The sequence below is a fragment of the Pipistrellus kuhlii genome, unplaced genomic scaffold, assembly GCF_014108245.1.
Source record: "Pipistrellus kuhlii isolate mPipKuh1 unplaced genomic scaffold, mPipKuh1.p scaffold_m20_p_2, whole genome shotgun sequence".
Classification (NCBI taxonomy): Eukaryota; Metazoa; Chordata; class Mammalia; order Chiroptera; family Vespertilionidae; genus Pipistrellus; species Pipistrellus kuhlii.
In genome coordinates, this window is record NW_023425515.1 from 48,929,602 (window position 1) to 48,948,964 (window position 19,363).

Sequence of the window (19,363 nt, forward strand, 5' to 3'; positions counted from 1 at the left end):
GCGGGCTCCACGCACGCGCCCTCCCTTCTCCATCCAGCTGGCCTGACCGCGGGCGCCCTGGTGCCTCTTCCACCCGCGGGCGCGGGGGATGGAGGCCCGACCCCACCTCCCCGCCCTCCCTTCCGAGGACCAGCCGCCCCAGGTAACCTCGGCTCGCCCGGCCCGGAGTGCCCCGCCCCCTACGGGAGCGCCCCGAAAGCCAAGCCAGACACCCCCCCCCCCCCACCCAGCGGCTTAGCGGCCCCACGCCCCCGCGCCGGAAGGGGCTCCCACCTGGCCGCCGGCCGCCCGCAGTCCCGGCCGGTCCCGCGCGGGGGCGGAGCCGGCGGGGAGCTCGCCCCGCCCCGCCGTGCGCGGACCGTGTGGCGGCCGGGCGGGGGCCTGGAGCCGGAGAGAGGGGAGGAGAGAAGAGGGAGGGGGGAAAGGGGAGCCCGCCGGCCGCAGGGAGGGCGGGGAGGGGCGGAGGCCGAGCACGGAGTGAGTGTGCGGCGCGCGGGGCAGCCTCTGCGCGGGGCACGTCCCGGAGCCCAAGTTTCGGCCGCGGCGCGGACACGGCCCCTCCCCGGCCCGAGGCCGCCCCTGGGCCGTCCGTCCCGAGCGCCGACACCCGGGCGTCCCGACCGGCGAGCCGGGGCAGCGGCTGCCGGGACTCCGCCGCCGGAGGGATGGTGGCGGCGGGGCGCGGGCCAGCGCAGCAGCCGCCGCCGACCCCCGCCCGGCCCCGGGCGCTGTGATCCCGGCCGCGCGCCGGGCATGCGGCTGCGGCCCCGGCCCCCGGCCCCCGCGCAGCGCCCCCGCCATGCCGCGGGCCGCGGCGTCCCTGTACGCCTGCCTCCTCGCGCTCTGCGCCCTGGTGCCCCGGCTCCCAGGTAAGCCGCCCGGCCGCTCGCGGCGGGAAGAAACTTTGTGGCGCACCGAGGCTCCCGCGGGCGTCCCGGCGGGGCTGGGGGGAGGCGGCGCCTGAGGCTGGAAAGCGCCTCCCCGCCCTCCCAGGTGGGGAGCCCCCGAGCCCTCCCAGGTTGGGAGCCGCTGCCGTTCGGCCCGGAGGGGGGTTAGGACCTGCGTGCGCCCCCCGCCGTCTCTCCGGCCGCCGGTCCCCTCCCGGCCGCCCGTCCCCTCCCGGGGAGCTGGACGGAGCCTTCCCTTCCTGTGTAAACAGCCCTGCCAGACCGACCCAGCTCGCCGGCGTCCGCGCCCAGTGCGGGGAGGGCCGCGCCGGCCCGGGGTGGTTGCCGGGACCGCGCTCCCTGGCACAGAGCGGCCCTTGTGGCCGCCCGGGGCCCGGGAGCAGGGGCCGGCGGGCCAATGCGAGGCGCCGAGAGATGTCGCAGGCGCCCCGTCCCCGGACGGCGAAGGCTGCTCGGAGGTGCGAGACCCGAGGCGTTCGCTGGCGCCAAAGGGGGGGAGCCACGGCTGCCCCGGAGGGCTGGTCTCCGGGAGCTGCGGGCGCTCCGGGCCCGATAGCGGGTCGGAGAGTCTCACTGCGCCCCGGCCAGCCTAGCGCCTGCCTTTAGCGACGGAGTCCCCCTGCTTCTCCCCCAGGAAACCGCAAACCCGCAGGGAGAGCCGCGTCCCAAGCCCCAGCCGCCCCTGGGACTTTGCGATCTGACTCCCCTGCCTTCCTTTCCTTTATACGGCGACTGCAGACGTGCTTCGAGCTCGGGAGGATTCTGGAGTGGAGGGCAGCGTGTGTGTGTGTGTGTGTGTGTGTGTGTGTGTGTGTGTGTGATGGCGTTAGCGCACACTGCTAAGGGCTGGCTGCAGTGTGTTACCTGCTTTAAGTTTTCTTTAGAGCTGGGAGAGGGCTGGACGTGGCAGTGAGGAGGCCCCAGAGAAAGGATGCCCAGCTGGGCGCTGGGGTTTCCAGGCAGAGGAGCTACCCCTGACCCCTCCAGAAAAGAGCAGGGAGCCCCAAACGCTCCCTTTCCCCGTAGGGAATAAGCGTGTTGGGGTGCGCCCTTCCCTTGAAAGGCCGAGGTACCCAGTGGCTGTTGTGAGCCAATGGCCGGGCCGCGGAGGGAGCTGCACCGCCCTCTCCACGGTGGCGTCTCATTTACGCGGAGGCAGCGGAGTTTCGGTCTGAGCGCAGGAGGGGTCTGGGCAAACAAAAACCTTCAGGCCTGATTTAAACTCACTACTGTAGCGAGGCTTCTTGTATGGGACACTCATCACTCCGGAGCTTGGAATAGATCAGCGGCTTCCAAACTCCCATCTGGCAACCGGTGCCCATCACGATGTTTTCATGGGTCCCCAGGGAAATGCCATAAATAAATAAATAAATAAATAAATAAACAAATAAATAAATAAATAAATAAATAAATAAATAAATAAATAGATGTAGCCTGTCTAACACAGGAGTGTGTCTTTGCCAACCGGTCCCCTGCTTAGCAAGGACTGCCCTTTAATTTGAAATTCTTTTTTATTTGTAGTGGGAAACTTTTTAAAAATGATTTAAAGTGGTAACAGAGGGTAGTTTTTCATTTTTGACATCATCCAAAAACCAGGTAGTCTTATATGCATTTTGCTCCCTCCCCACCCCCCATTTTGTTTTGTTGTGTTCTTAATGTTCTGTGAACTCCAAAAATTAGGAGTTGCTAAAGGAAACGACCTCTAAGTTCCCTCACAGCTTGACATTTCTGTGATTCTAATAAAAGCTCATATTTCCAGTTGCAAACAATTCTTTCCGCATATTACTTTTCATTTGCATTGTGATTTGTTTTTTGAAGTTCATACATGTCCCTAACAGGCGTCTTCAAACTACAGCCCGCGGGCCACATGCGGCCCGCAGAGGAGTCTGATCCGGCCCGCCAGGTTTTTTGGGCAGTGAGCGCAGCCGAGGTGTTACAGTAGGAATTAGTAGTTCATATAGTCCGGCCCTCCAGCTCTCTGAGAGACCGTGATCTGGCCCCCACTTTAAAAAGTTTGAGGACCCCTGCCTTCGTTTTTCAGGTGGGCCTCTAGTTTTTTTTTTGTGTGTGTGTTGTTTTTTTTTTTAAATATATCTTATTGATTTTTTACAGAGAGGAAGGGAGAGGGATAGTCAGAAACATCCATCAGCTGCTTCCTGCACCCCCCCTCCCCCACTGGGGATGTGCCCACAATCAAGGTACATGCCCTTGCCTGGAATTGAACCTGGGATCCTTCAGTCCGCAGGCCGATGCTCTGTCCACTGAGCCAAACTGGTCAGGGCAAGACCTCAAGTCTGTTTAGGCTCAGTGCCCTTTGTCCTACATGATGCACCTCCGGTGGGAGAAAAGCACTGAGCCATGGTGGGACCTATGTCCGACTCCTTCAGGTTACTTTTTCCTCTGCCGTTGCCTTGGGGCTCAGCCAGCTCCTGGTGGGCCCGCAGCATGGTGGCGGAGCAGGCCCGGTCGCTGGCCTCCAGACCTGGCCATCTCCCTCTTACGAATGCCCTGCAGCTTGCCGAGGTTTAAAGGGGCTGACAACTCTCTGTGAGTTCTGGCTTCCCAGTGGTGCTGAGCCAACTTCAAACATAGTTTGAAACAGTTTTCCTCTTGTTTCCCTGGAAGCCCTGCGGGTACTTTCTCCAGAGTTTGTTTCTCTCTTGCTACTACTAGTAGGAACATGATTTGAAAGGAAAACCTTCCTCACCCAGCGGAAGAAAGAGGTGCTCTCAGGGTGCCTGCCAGGGTATCCCTCGACCATCAGCAAAGTTGCCATCTCTTGCTTTCACCACACTTTCATCTCTGTGCGTCATCCAGCTAGAAACAGGCTTTTCAGGGCGCTCGCTTTGAACAAGCCTCTGGGAGATTGACAGCCCCCGCCCCAGGCTTACCTTCTCTGCTCTCCGCCTTATCCCGTGGCCAAGGGCCTCAGACCAGACTTCGGGACCCGTCTTCCCACAGAACCAAGGTGGGGGGGGGCGTTCTGGGGGAGGCCCTTGCTCCCTAAGGCGTGGGGGATGTGCTGTGGATCCTACGGCAGAACTAGTCGCGTTTGCTATCATCATTTATGGCGTTTTACATGTCCTTTCAGCGATGCCCTGCTAATAGAATGCTCTGAGCCCTACAGGAGTCTATTCAGAGGACTGCTGGTGGCAGCACTTGCCCCCACCCCCAGGCCCCTCGGTCTGTGCTGGGGCTGTTGGAATCTGCCTGTGGGTTGGTGGCCCTCTTCAGGTAATCCGAAGTAGGTTTAGAAGTGACAGGACAATGAGATGCAGACGGGGGCCTGGTGTGTGGACTGCTGTTTACCCTAGGTATTTACATTCTGGCTCCACCATCCTTGAATCGGGGGGGCTTTGTCCAAAGGGGATTGAGGCGGAAGAGGGCAGGGCCTAATTAGCTCTAATTAGTATTCCTCGCCTGCTTGTTCTCCATGCTTATTTAGCTGCTGGGGCAACGGGGAATTAAAATATCTAAGTAGTTGGCAAAAGGCCCCCTGTGCCTGCCTGGCAACTCCGTTTTCTCCCTCCCTGGTTCCCGGGGCATACGCCGAGAAGTGCTAGCGCTATCAGCAATGTGGGACAGTTACCCGGCACTTACACAACGGCGTACTTCTCGGGCTGCTGTGCGCTGGGTCACGGGGTAGGGCTCCTTTCACAGGTATCTTCCTTGGACAGGGCCCAGGCCTTTGGAAGCCAAAGCTGTGGTTTGTTTTCTTTCTTTGCAGCTAGAATGGGGATTAATGGCCTTTAGAGATGTAAAGGAACACGCTTTATTTACAGGCGCCCTTTTGTGTTGGAGGCCTCCTCTTGCTTCTGTTGAAAGCAGGGTTTGATTCCTGGGCCACACCCTGAAAAGTTTGCTCCAGGTCGGGACTTGACACATCCCCTATGGCAGATGTTTGGTGGGGGTTGTGCATGGGGGGGGGGGGCTGCCCGCTACTTACTGGATCCCCTCCCCCAGCCCCTCCCCTGCCCCTCCCCCACCCCCATTCCCTACCCCCAATACCACTCCCACTAGAGTTTTGCTGAGATGGTTGCTTGTAGACCTGGGACCAGCTTCTGCCCTTGTCCCTTGAGTTATTCTTCACTCTGACTCAGAGCAATCCTGCTAAAACTTAACTCAGTCCATGCCACTCGACTTTAAACCCTCCGAAAGGTCTGCGGGCATGCTGCCAGGCTCTCTGTGACCTCTCCCTTGCCCTCCTCCCCTGACTTTACTTTTCTTACCACTTCCCCTCACACACTTCCCTCCAGCACCTTCCGCCGCCTCCTGGCTGTTTCCAGGGAAATGCCCAGGCTCCCCTTGCTCCCGCTGCAGGCCCTTCCTCCTCTGCCTTTTCTCTGTAGGTTCCTGCTCAGCCACGCCCGCGAAAGCTGCAGCCTCCCGCCCGGCCTTCTTCCTGTGCCCTTTCTTTCCTTGATTTTTCTCCTTAGCGCTCCTCCAGGGCTAACCTACTTGCCTACCTTCTTGTTATCAATCTTCCACAACAAGGGTATCCCCCATCCAGGACGGAAGCTCCGTGTGGTAGGGAATCTTATCCGTCTTATTCCTCTCTATCCTCTGTGCCTGGAGCTGTGTCTGAATGCTATTAGTTGAATGCACAGATGAGCAGCGAATCTTGGTGTGTGTGTGTGTATGTATGCGTGTGTGTTTGTTTGTGTGGTGGGGCTTGTTTCATCCTTACCTCTTCTACAACCAGTTTTGAGGTCAGGACTCTGCATGTAGCTTATTAGGAAGAAACATTCTGGGGGAGAGAGAACCCACTTAAATGTCAAAATGGGGCGAGGGCAGAATCTGTGATTAGAGGCCGTTTAGTTGAATGGTTTGCGTGAAGATGCCGAGGCCTGGGAAGGTAAAATGACTTGCTCAAGGTCACGTAGCCAGTAAGTGTCAGAACAAGTCCTCGTTCCAGCCCAAATGCGGCCCCCCCCACCCCCATCCCGCCCCCCTGTGGAGGCTTCTCTGCAGCCCTCTGGGGGAGCAGGATTGGCCTCTCCTTCCTCCCTTTGCTTGGCTCATAGCACCTACGGGGCCCGAGGGAGTCTGTCTCACCTGCTACCAGGTGAACGGCCCTGGTCCTTCTTACCGTAGGTTCCTAGTACAACCACTCCATGGTTTCAATTGCATTTAAAAAAAAACACCAAAATTTTAACTTTTAAGAAATGTAAAACCTAGCTTGTTTGGCTCGGTGGATAGAGTGTTGGACTGTAGACTGAAGGGTCCTGGGTTTGATTCTGGTCTAGGGCACACGCCCAGGTTGCAGGCTCAATCCCCAGTGGATTGGTGACCCACACTGGACACAGCAGACCGATGATTCTCTCTCATCATTGATGTTTCTATAGCTCTCTCCCTCTCCATGCCTCTCTGAAATCAATAAAAATGTATTTAAAAAAAGAAATGTAAAGCAGTTTTAGGTTACAGGAAAACGGAGAAGATAGTATAGACAGTTCCCATAGACCCATTTCCAGTTTCATCAGTTAGTAACATCTTTATCAGTATGGCTTATTTGTTACAACTAAGGAACCACATTGGCATGTTTTTATTCACTAAGGCCCATACTTACTCAGATTCCTTAGCTTTTACCTAATGTCCTTTTCTGCTCTCGTTTCCCATCCAGGACACCACCTATACTGAGTTGTCCAGATTGTCCCTGTGAGGTCTCTTATGTTTTTTTTTTTTTTGTTTGTTTGTTTGTTTTTAAATATATTTTATTGATTTTTCACAGAGAGGAAGAGAGAGAGATAGAGAGCTAGAAACATCGATGAGAGAGAATCATTGATCAGCTGCCTCCTGCACACCCCCCACTGGGGATGCGCCCGCAACCAAGGCACATGCCCCTGACCGGAATCGAACCCGGGACCCCCCAGTCCACAGGCCGATGCTCTATCCACTGAGCCAAACCGGTCCCGGCAGCTAGGTCTCTTATGTATGCAGAGCTCTTTCTGCACATATGTTACAAACATGGCTCCCCCGCTAAACACACATCTGCATCTTGCCTTTTATTTATTTGTATTTTTTAATCCTCACCCGAGGTTGTTTTTAAATAGAGAGGAAGGGGTGGGGGGGGGGGGGGGGGGAGAGAGAGAGAGAGAGAGAGAGAGAGAGAGAGAGAGGGAGAGATTAGTCATTGCCTCTCACTCACATTCCAACCAAGGATTGAACCTGCAACCTGGATATGTGCCCTGACTGGGAATTGAACCCACAACCTTTTGGTTTACCGGATGATGCTCCAACTGACTGAGCCACCCAGCAGCCTCAGTCTTTTATTTTTAACTTATCAGTATATCAGAGTAAGCTTTATATCCATAATAATAAGAGCATAATATGCTAATTAGACCAGTCATCCTTCCGGACGTCCTTCCAGACGAAACCGGGGCTGCGAGAGAAGCCTGGGTCCCGGGTGCCAGATGGAAAAGCCGGTGCCAGCCGCTGGGGGTAGGAAGGCCTTCTCTTGCATGAATTTCATGCATCGGGCCTCTGGTTAATATATAGGGAGCATGCACATTTTTTTAAAAAGTGGAAAGTATTCCATTGTGACCTAGACACAATTCTTATCTCTAAAGCTGACATTGTTGGGTGTTCTGCTGATGTCTGATGTTCAAAAAGGCAGTCTGAAATGTGATCCTTCCTAGAGCATAGGATAGTATTTCCCTAGAGGCCTGATGCACGAAATTCATGCACGAGCAGGCTTTCCCCCGGCTTCCCTCTAGCACTTGGGACCCAGGCTTCAGGCTTCCCTCCACCGCCTGCAGGCCCCCAGGACCCAGGCTTCCCTCGCAGCCTAGGCTTCGTCCAGATCATCCAGAAGCACGTCCAGTCTAATTAGCATATTATCCTTTTATTATTAAAGGTAGCAACATTTTCAAATCCCTCTTCCTTCCTCGACCATTTAGTTTCTAGGTTCTGTACTGGGAATAATTGATCTGTTGTATGGACAAATGTGGCCGATGTAGTTCAGGTCAGAGGGAGAAGCATGCCAGTACCCTACCAACTTTTTTTCTTTTTTAAACGAGAATAATGAAATGTGCGTTGGCTGGTTTGGCTCAATGGATAGAGAGTCGGCCTATGGACTGAAGGGTCCCAGGTTCAATTCTGGTCTAGGGCATGCACATGCCCAGGTTGTGGGCTCCATCCCCAGTAGGGGGCGTGTAGGAAGCAGCCCATCAATGATTCTCCCTCATCATTGACGTTCCTGTCTCTCCCTCTCCCTTCCTCTCTGAAATCAATTAAATTATATATATATATATATATATATATATATATATATTTTTTTTTTTTTTTTAAATGAAGTAAAAAAAAAAAGGAATAATGAAATGTTTTTATTTTCTGTTGTCTTGAAAACAGTGACTGCAATGTAATTCAGGACTGTATTTCTCTATCCTAGCTTCTCACTTGTGTCTTGAAGGTGGTGGCACAGACATCCACTGCTCCGAATGTCCTGGTCTGTTACTGTTCATGTGCTCCCCAGGGAGAGCGTACACCCCACGTGCTCATCACGCTTTTCCCACCCCCCACCTGAATAGTGTTGCTCTCCTCTTCCCCAGCCGGTAGGGCCAGTCCAGCCCTGCGCTCACTCCTGCTGTCCCACTGGACATTGTGGATCAGGAAACTTCAGCTGCTGGATGTGTGCCTCAGGAGGTGTTGACCTTGGCCGTGTGCTGGGGAGAGGCAGGAGGGAGGGAGGCCAGCCAGGAGGCTGCTGCAGGAATCCGCAGAGAGCCTGGCTTGGACTGTGTGGGGTGGAGGGGGCGGGCAGGAAGGGCTGGGTTGGAAGAAAGAGACATTTCATACATCTTGAAGGAATGATCAGCCGGACGTGGTGGCCGCCTGATTGATGAAAGAGAGGGGTAGGTCAATGAGTTTCGGAAGGAGAGCATATTTTTAGATTATGGTTTGCAGTAAACCCCGGGCCTCGGAGACATGAAGGGCTGCGGGCCATTGAAGCTGAGCTGGGAATAGTCACCACATGGACGGCAGCTAAAGGAAGATGTGGCCCTCGTCTGTGCCGCGAGCGCGTTTCCGTGACCTAGACACAACACTCTGACATTCGTGAACTCCGGCTGTTTAGCTCTTTATTCATTGCTTCCTTCCTTTCACAGTGCTCTTGGTGCCCAGTGACTCATCCAGCCAAAGCCAAACTGTCTGAAGCATTAATAGGTGGAGAGGGGAGAGATGCCAGAGGGAGTGACTCTGGCACCGTGACCGGTATCCGCACACAGCCTGTGCCGTCGGTGCCTGGTGTCCCTGTCTGCTGCCTGGTACCCGGCAGGCGGTGAGCTCCTGGGGAGCAGGGCCCCGGGTCACTCGTCTCTGTCCCTCCAGCATCCCCTGGTCCCATGCTTGGCATGCTGAGTGCAGGTCTTTTTGAACTTTTTTGTTCCAACTGCAACCTAATTCTAGACCAGCGGTCGGCAAACTCATTAGTCAACAGAGCCAAATGTCAACAGCACAACAATTGAAATTTCTTTGGAGAGCCAAATTTTTAAAACTTAAACTTCTTCTAACGCCACTTCTTCAAAATAGACTCACCCAGGCCGTGGTATTTTGTGGAAGAGCCACACTCAAGGGACCAAAGAGCCGCATGTGGCTCGAGCCGACCATGGTTCTAGGGGAATAATTTCAAGTGCAATAAAACTACTTTACTATTGCATGCGAATGTTAGTAATAAACTATAAACAATTAGCAATGCAGTATGACGGATACTTTACAGTAGGGGTGTCGAACTCAATCAGAGAAGGGGCCAAAATCTAAAATCCAGCCTAAATCGCGGGCCGAATGGTTTACTGAACAGTCATAAACTGTCATTGTGATGGAAAAGCAGCGGAGTGCAGTGATGACAGTGCGGTGCGGGCCACATTGCAAGGCCTGGCGGGACGGATTTGGCCCGCGGGCCTTGTGTTTGACACATGTGCTTTACAGTGTCACGTTTGAGCCTCTTCCGTGTTATGTCTAAGGTCTTAGTCTGGCAAAGCAGAGGGCCAGAGCCCAGTCTGATCTGAGTTAGAACCCAGGACCCCTGAGACCAGATTCCTCCCACACCCCAAATTCCCAGAGCTCAGTGATGAGGCCCTGGTAATTAGAAAGTGGTGTTTGTGAATTTACGTGGATGGGGGCAGAGACATAAATGAGATACTCCATCTCAAGTGTCTTTCTGACCGAAGGCCCGCTGGAGATCTCTTCCAGCGGACTCCGGCACTCCCTGCCACGTGGCATGGGGTCTGGGAGGGTGCCGACCGCCAGGCAGGTCCCCACAGGGGCACTTGGTGGCCAGCACCCTCTCTGACCTCTCCCTGTAGACTAGGCTCCTGGATCCAAGTCCCTCTAGTTTTTCACACTTTTGTCCATCAACTGAGGCGACTTGACTCCTTCATCTTAAAACATTTTTGGCTCCCAAGGTTCTGTAGTTCCATGATGGCATGGAAATAGTTTTATACATCAGAGCACGTGGAATGCCACGAGGGCGTGAGCTTGTACTTGACGAACTGAGGCGAGCAGGGGAAAGTCACTTTCATTCTAGATTTGATTGTTCCCTCCCCCTTCAGGTGGCGGTTTCTGACAGGTAAGGGAATTGGACCGGAAAAAAATGCAACTGGCGTTTTGAAGCGTATCCCACACACCTTCTCTTTCTTAAAGGCGAAAGTGCCCATTTGAAAGTCACCGTTAGCAGGAAGCAGACAGGAGTCTATTTTCTTGGTCAGTGTTTGGACCCGGGAGGGGTCCCTGCTCAAATGAATTCATGCACCCTGGTTGGTCCCAGCTTGTCTCTCACGATAAGTGTGCGCTTGGTCCAGCGCTATACGCAGGAGGCCCCACCGCAGCACGGCAGGGAGGTGGTGTCTGAGCAATGCCAGCCCCGGGGCTGGGAGGCAGGGGTCCCTACAGGATGATGACAGGAGGACAGGGACCCAGGGTTCAGGGCTGGGGTCTGTGGCTGGTGGAAACCATTGTTTTCACATCAAGTCACCTTTTTTTTTCTTCCCAGCAACTCAGGTCCTGTCCGTTTCTCCTCCCGCCTATGCCAGCTACCTTTCCATCCCTCCAGTGCCCTTCAGGGGGGACCCAGTGTAGCTTCCTGTGTCACCCAGTTCCTGTGTGGTTTTATTCAATACTTCTAGTGACAAAGGAGAAGCAGGGAGTTAAAATGAGCAAATTAGGGAAATGCTCGAGCTTCTACATGCCTTGTAATGAAAGCTATTCTGGTGTTCAGTGGAGATGGGGAACTATCTCCAGTTCCCTGTATTTTCTCTCCCACTCTCCCCTTTTCCACTTTTTGACTTTCTGAGCCCTTCTTCCTATGGCTGGGTTTTCCTTATTCCGTCTGTCGTGCCTCTAGGCCACGACCTGGAGAGACCAGTGGGTCTGTTAGGACCAAGTAAAATCATTTTCATTCAGAGAAAGCCATCAAGTTCTGCTTTGGGTCAAGAAAAAAATCTGGCCTTATGTTTCAGAGAGGAAGGAAGAGAAAGGGCTGAGAAGTTTCACATGGATAGCGGATACCCGTGCTGCTGTGAGGGGGGGACGGGTGGGTCAGTGGGTGGGATGGAGGGTGCTGAGGGAACAATGGATTTAAACTCAACACCATGGGGGGGTGGAAGTGGGGGAGATGGCAGAGGTGGGGGAGATGGCCTGGGTTTGAAATAAGTAACTTTACAACAATAAAGAAATTTCCTTCTAATCTTAGTTTCTGATCTTTGTGTGTGTGTGTGTGGGGGGACGGGGGGAGAATGGATTTTGAATTTGATCAAACGCCTTTTGATTACCTGAGGTGATATGGCTTGTTTTATTTGACCCAGTAGTAGATCTGTTGAATTCATGGATTTCCTTTATCCTAACCCAGCATTGTGTTCCTGGACTACATTCTTCGTTAAAGGCTGTGGGGGCTTCTTTTGGTGCACTGTGGATTCCGTGTGGTGCCACCGATACAGGATTTTCATTTCTTATGCCTGACAGAGACTGATGTGTTCTTTTTCATTTCTTTTTTGTAATTTTTTGGGGCCATTTTGGTTGAAAGTATAGAGGGGCCTAATATGTTATAATGTTTGTTATGTTATGTTGCTATGTGTAACCTGCTGTGTTGTGGGGAGGAGGTGGAAATCCAAGTGTGTCCAGCAGAAGGAATGGGAGTTGCTTACACAGTGTGCATGCTTTTGGTGGGCGCCTCAAAACCCCAGGGCTTGGCTTTAGCCCATGAGCCTTAGCCCGCAGTGAGCCCTGGGGCTGCTCCCTGCAGCCTCACCCAGGCTCCCCTTCATAAAGGAAGGGACTCCTCCTCCGGCCCCTTCAAAGGCCTCATCTGTGGGGATTGTGGCCGATTATGGCCAGGGACTGATTGGTGCATCTTGTTCTTGCTTTGAAGGTCTCAATGAATGCACTCGTGGAAGTGCCACCTCTTGTGAAGAATGCCTGCTAATCCACCCCAAATGTGCCTGGTGCTCCAAAGAGGTATGTGGGCCAGGGAAGTGGGGGGCGATGGAGGGAGTGGGGGAGTGGGGGGGGGGAGGGAGAAGGGGGGAAATGCTCTGGGGGTCAGCAGGAGGTCACGGCACACAAGTTGATTGGAGGGGAAAAAAGTGAGTGCCGATTTTTTTCCAGGGCAAGGAGCAGAGAAAAGTGGCATTTTTATAACATTGGGTCTCTAGATAGAGTGTTGACTGTTTTAATCCTGTTTTAGGGAAGTAAGGCCTTTCTCTCCTTGTGTGGGGGAACCCGTACAAGAGTCTTGTGTAGTTTTCTCTGTAGTCAGAGACCTGAGCTTGTGAAGCAAGTGTATTTCAGAACATGCCTGGGTGGGTGGCAGGCTGGTGGGTGCTGCTCGTCCTGATGTGCCTAATTGGAGGATGACTTGAATATCGTGAACTGGCCTTCGTGGAATGATTTTACTGAAAAAGAACAGCTGCTGTTTCTTCAAACCCTATAGCAGTGGTTCTCAACCTTTCTAATGCCTCGACCCTTTAATACAGTTCTGTGTTTTTCCATGGTCTTAAATATCTGTTTTCCGATGATCTCAGACGAACTGCTGCTGTAGAGCCTAAGACCGTCGGAAAACACAGATATTTACATGACGATTCATTAACAGTAGCGGAATTACAGTTATGAAGTAACAATGAAAATAATTGTATGGTTGGGGATCACCACAACATGAGGAGCTGCATTAAAGGGGCAGGCATTAGGAAGGTTGAGAACCACCTCCGGCCTATAGGAAGGAGAGTCAGTTTGAGCAGATTGCCATCCCAAAGCAATGGCAGGATCAAAGTTGATGGGCTCATTGGGAAGGGATCTGTTTCTAAAGGAAAACGCTGGGTCTGTTTTCTAAACTGTCATGCCGAGACCGGTTTAGCTCAATGGATAGAGCGTCGGCTTGGGGACTGATGGGACCTGGGTTCGATTCCGGTATAGGGCATGTACCTTGGTTGCGGGCATATTCCCAGTAGGGGGTGTGCAAGAGGCAACTGATCGATGATTCTAACTCTCTCTCTCCCTTCCTCTCTGTACAAAATCAATAAAATATATTTTAAAAAATTTAAAAAATTTAAAAATTTAAACTGTCGTGAGAACCATGGGCATAAGCCCTGCGTGCACAGGTGCATGATTTGAAAGAACTGAAAACGTTTCGTTCGGACCGGCCCAGCCTCTGCGGTTTAGTGTGTGGTGCCCATTGGGGTGGCCGTGCCCTTTGCCCTGATGCAGCCTCAGAGGTCCAGGGAGTTCCTCAGCCTGTGATGGCTGAAAAGGATCACAGGGCGGCCCCTCTAGATGCCACACACTCTGAACACAGTATCTGTAATCACAGCAACAGCTCTGTCGGGGTGGTGGTGGTGGTGGTGGTGGTGGTGTGATATACCCATTTTATTGATGAAAAGCTGAGGCCCCCGAGTAAAGTATCTTTCAAGGCCACATGATGTTCCAAAGCTGGGGTTTGAGTCTGGCTTCTTGGATTTCTGCCCAGTTCTTTCCTGTAGGCCACCCCGCCTCTTTTTAAAAAAAACATATTTTTTTATTCATTTCAGGGAGGAAGGAAGAGGGAGAGGGTGATAGAAACATCAGTGATGAAAGCGAATCATTGATCAGCTGCCTCCTGCATGCCCCCCGTTGGGGTTTGAGTCCGCAACCTGGGCTTATGCCCTTGCCCTGAATCGAATCTGGGACTCTTCAGTCCGCAGGCTGACGCTCTAGCCACTGAGCAAAACCAGCTTGGTCTACACTGCCTACATCGTGTGACTGCTCTAGAATTTTTTCCTAGTAGAGAATTAGTAGTAAGATTATAGCACAAGTACTTTGAGAATGGAATCTTTGCAATGTGTAAAACCCTCATTGGGTTGTGTTTAATTTGTGGCTTTGTTATGAATGTTCTTTAAAGCCTTTCTCTGGTTCCCTATGACATGACCTGCAGGACAAGTCCAAGTGTACCTGACACATAGTAGTTGCTCAATAAATATTGACTGAAGGAGTTCGTTAAATGGCTATTTATTGTGTGTGCCTGTGCAGGCCATGGTCACGTCTTTGTCTGCCGTACTCTACTCCTTCAATAGTACTTCCAGACGATTCTTATTCTGTCATTTGTTCTCATGCCTGTCATCAACTACGTCATCATCTCCTTGAGAACCTAACCCATGTCTTACTCATATTAGCATCCCCAGATTCAGCCAAGGGTCTGGCAGGAATTCATCTTTGATTAAAGAGGCCTGCTAAAAAGACATGGAGTTAGAAAAATCAAAGTTTAAATACCGTTTTGCCATGACTTATTCTCAGTTCCTTGTATGTAAAATGAATAAGATATTTCCCACCCTCCAGCGTTACTGGGAGTATAAAATGAGATCAGTGCATGAGGGGGCTTGTGGGTGGGCTGCTGTTTAACCCAGCCTCCTGAGTGATGAGTGAGAGTTGTCCAGCAAACTGCTGTCACCGATGGGTATTTTCGAGTGAAATGTGGGCAGTGGGATCCGGACCCCGTGGTCATTTGTCTTCCTTAGGTTTCTTCCTTCCTTGTGTTAGTATTTGTGACGTCCTGATAATGGCACCGAATGCCGTTATCTGAGGAGCATGTCATCGTCCCAGCCCACACTTGGGTTCCTCTCTACCCCTGGGCTCGCTCTGTGCTTAGACAGGGCCCCTTCTTGGCTGCAGAACTTCCCATGAGGCCTGCACGGGAGGCACCGTCTTCGGAAGGTAACTTCTCCGGGGCCTGAATGTATTTCAGGGCGCTGGGCTTGGAGAGTTCAGAGTGGCTTTGATCAGTCCCTGCCCCTGAGTAAGACAGAATGAATGTGGCTGGTGCCTTCTTCACCTGGGACATCATGGGAGAAGTACCGTATCTGCCAAGAGTGTATGATGTGTGTGTATTGAGGGCTGGGTGGAAGCATGGAGGGCCAGGTCCCTAACCAGTGTGTTCTTGTGGCTTCTGATCTGCAGGCTGCTTGTGTGTGTCTCCTAACATGGTTTACCTGCGGCCTCAGACTTACCCTCGGGCTCTAAGACCACCGTTGCCAGACGCCCCATCTGAGACGAGGGTGTGTAGGGGCTGCCTGTCCTCGCCTGCCTGCACTGCACACCGCAGCCCCTGTCCCTGGTCCTTTATGGCCCCCCCCTGCTGCTCAGCCAGCCCGAACACCTATGTGATATGTGCTGCACAACATAAAGCACGCAGCAGCCCTAGCCAGTTGCTCAATGGTTAGAGCATTGGCCTGAGGATGGACGGGTCATGGGTTTGATTCCTGATCATGGGTACCTGGTGGTTGCAGGTTCTCGCCCTCCCCCAGTCTCACATTTCTCTCCTCCTCTCTCCTCCTTCTCCTTCCCTTCCACTTTCTCTAAAGATGAATGGGAAAATAACCTCTAGGATTAAAATAAGTAAATAAGTAAATAAATAAGTAAATAATAAACACAGCAAACTGAGCTGTATACTGTCTATTTTGTCCTTTAAAAAAAAATCCTCACCCAAGGATTTTTTAAAATTGAATTTTAGAGAGACTGGAAGAGAGAGTCAAAGACAGAGAGAGAGAGAGAGAGAGACATCAATTGGTTGCCTCCTGTATGAGCCCCAACCAGGGCCCAGGCCCGGGAGGAGCCTGCAACCGAGGCACGTGCCCTTGACCGGAATCTAATCAGCCCCCTTTGGTCCGCAGGCTGATGCTCCATCCACTGAGCCAAACCAGCCAGGGCCATCCTTCATTGTTCCAAAGTGGAAATCCGCCTCTCCTCCAAAGCTGTGTCACAGCCCAGCCAGCCCCCAGGGGAACGTGCTGGGAAGAACGTGTGCTGGTGCTTTAGGGCAGCCCACCACATTTCCGGTCTAAAACCCCATCGCATCACTACGTCCCAGAGCAACGAGAACTGGAGACATAATGTAGCTGTGTGCTCCGGACAAGAGGAGGGCTTTTGTGGACCAGCCCTGCAAGAGAGCAGCGGGTGAGGAGAAGTGGCAGGACCGAGGGACCCATGGTCCCTGTGGGACAGAAAGCACAGCTGGTGGGAGCAGCAGAGGAGGCAAAGGCAGGCAAGGAGAGGAGCTCAGGGCTGGGCTGGGGGAAGAAGAGAGACCGCGTTGAGGTGGCGTGGCCGTGGGCAGTGCAGGCTATTGAGCAACTGGGAAACGGAGGAACCGGGAGGCCTGTGATTGGGGCTGGGTGGAAATAGACGTGGGAAGAGTCTGCCTTGGAGGTGGATGTGGAGACGAAGGAATGAAGGAGTGGGTAGGACTGGAGGCAGGCGTGTGAGGGAGGAGATGGATTAGAGCTGGAAGGCAAGGCGGGCTGACTGGACCTTCTGGGAAATGACGGTGGCGGGGAATGTAGAGGAGACATGACCAATGTTTCCTCTGAGCTAGAAAAACATGAAAAAAAAGAAAAAGAGCATTTGCTCCAGCTCACCACTAAAATATAGATTCTTTGAGAGAACATCTCTTTGTGGTCATGAAAGGGATGATCTTGGCCTGTTGCAGATGCTTTGTAAATATTTGTTCAGTGCGTTTAGTCAGCCGACTGGAAGCTGACAGAGGGATTTCTCTACCCCCAGACAGGAAGCTCACGTGGTCGTGTGTGGCTGGTGCACAGATTTGGGGTTGCATCACTTACCTTCTCTCCTCCCTCACCCTAAACCCATGAGCCTCTGCCAAGCCAGGGCTGCCGCCTTGGCGGGCCAGAGAGCCTGGCCCAGTCATACTGCAGGAGAAGGCCCGCCTTCAGGGGACAGCCAGCTCCCCGCCTTCCCCGCCTGTGCCCACTTCTCTGCCCGGCTCTCTGCCTCCTCACCAGTTTGCTTCTTCCCTCTTCGTCCCAGGGATTGGCCTGGATGCCTACTTCCGGCGTGGATGCCTCTTCTTCCAGGGTCTGCCGTTTCAAACAAAAATCTGTCCTCCCCTGGAACAACCATCCACCTCTCTCTCTCTCTCTCTCTCTCTTTTTAATTAAAAAATATATATTTTATTGATTTTTTACAGAGAGGAAGGGAGAGAGATAGTTAGAAATATCAATGAGAAAGAAGCATCAATCAGCTGCCTCCTGCACACCCCCTACTGGAGATGTGTCCGCAACCAAGGTACGTGCCCTTGACTGGAATCGAACCCGGGACCATTCAGCCTGCAGGCCGACACTCTATCCATTGAGCCAAACTAGTTTCAGCCACCCACATCTCTTTAGCATCTTAGCCTTTAGCAGGAGTAGGCGGGGTGGTCTGCAGATAACATGTAATGACTGGTGTGGCACAGGGAGATGGCCCTGAGTGCACTGGCCAAAATGCGCTGGCTGAGATGCCAGACGGCTGTGCTCAGAGCCAGCTGGGCCCTGGCCTTGCCTGCAGGAAGAGAGATTTGATTAACAGAGTGTACAGGGCGTCAGGTGTTACAGGGTTACAATACACAGCGAGCCTCATTATGTGCTCCGGTATTGGGAGATGGAGGGAATGGAGAGGGGCGGGTTATAACAAGGCGCAGAGGCCAGTGTTGTAGCAAATTAAAAGGATCTAAATCTGGAGCACCTCCCTTTTTTTGTTGTTGTTGTTACCAGATAGAGACGGAAAGCCACGAAAGATGTTCCGAGTGCCTGTTCCCATTCTGTCGCTTCTCTCGGCCTGTAATGCGGTCACCCCGTATGAGGCCATTGGGGAGTTGGTGACGAGGTTCTGGAGGCCACGGACAGAGGTTCCTTCATGAATGGAAACCTCTCCAGCATGGAGCACGTGCAAGCCATTGAGCCCATCAGAGGCCCATCCTGAAGCTAGTTTCCAATTTTATTCTCTTTTTAAAAAAAAATTTTTTTTCCCATCAATTTCAGAGAGGAGGAGAGAGAAATATCATCGGATCATCGGTCAACTGCCTCCTACATGCCCTCACTAGAGATGGAGCCCGCAACCCAGGCATGTGCCTTTGACCAGAATCGAACCTGGGACCCTTCAATCTGCAGGCTGGTGCTCCATCTACTGAGCCAAACCAGCTGGGGCTAGTTTCCTGTTTTCCGTGTTGAGATAAAGTTCCCCCCTCCCACCTTCCATACTCATTTTTCTGCACAAAGAGGACATTTATCCTCCAAGTGTGATAGGAGGCAGGAAGCTCCCTGCATCTGGGGCAGCAAGGAGATATTAAATGCAGAGGCGCGGAATCTGTGTGCCAGTTAGTTTTCTGCTGTGGCATTCAGCGGCGGCCTTGGCTGAGATGCGAGGGCGGTGACACAAACAATGCTGGACGCTGGTCCAAGAAGCTGAGGCCACGTAGGCATGGGCTCAGGCAGGGGGCCTCTGACGCCCCACCCGCAGAAGTGAGGGGCTGGCTTCATGGTCCCCTTCCCTTGGGACGTGCTGTGTTCCCACCCGGTGGAGGGTCCAGGTGCCAGGTGGCTGGGATAGAAAGGCTCTCAGCGCGTTGGGATATCACTCATGTGAGAGGATTTTCTTCGGCACGTCTTCCTTTCTCCAAAGGTTTACCACGGGGGCATCCGCTCTCAGTGAATTTGAAGCTTGGCATTGCAAGTATTGAGACGCTGTCTTTATAACGAGTGTGTGTATCTGAAAGGTCATAACCATCGCAGTATATGCTCCTTGCCTCTGTGGTCTTGGTTTCTTCTCTCTAACGACCCCCACTAGGGATGGAGGCTTTGCTCCTAACATCTTAGAGAATAAAGAGGCCCAGAGTGCAGCTGGGAAAGCCAGCCCTCAAGTGAACTAGAAAGGAGCTTAGGGGAGGAGAGGAGAAGTTATTGGGCTTGTGGGGTGAACATGGTCTGAAGTCAGCAGCACTCTCTGTGTTTTACTTAGGCAATGAGAACCTAAGGCTAGAAATCAGACTCCATGGCACAGGGACCTTCAACTGCAGCGGGAACCCCACTGTTAAGGTAGCTGCCTTACCTTCACAGGGCTCCTCTGACCTGCCGTGCCCGGGGGGTGTCCTTGAGGCCCCAAAGCTCTGGAAGGTTTGATATGTAGGTAAGGATGTCTCAAAGGCTGTCGAGCACATCAGTAAAACC

The 19,363-nt window shown here is 52.9% G+C and overlaps 1 protein-coding gene across 4 annotated transcripts in view; it reads left to right on the forward strand.

The window, feature by feature from the left end:
• Positions 1–435: 435 nt before the first annotated feature.
• Positions 436–19,363, forward strand: part of ITGB5 (integrin subunit beta 5) — a 117,766-nt gene continuing 98,838 nt past the window's right edge. Inside the window, exons 1-2 of one of the 4 annotated variants that reach the window (XM_036444817.2) lie at positions 436–869; positions 12,268–12,353. In XM_036444817.2, the coding sequence (XP_036300710.1) occupies positions 800–869; positions 12,268–12,353 (156 nt within the window). In that variant the 5' untranslated portion in view covers positions 436–799. Of the gene's footprint in view, positions 870–12,267; positions 12,354–19,363 lie in introns of those variants that run through there. The other 3 variants (XM_045583931.1, XM_036444815.2, XM_045583932.1) reach the window with 3 other exon arrangements.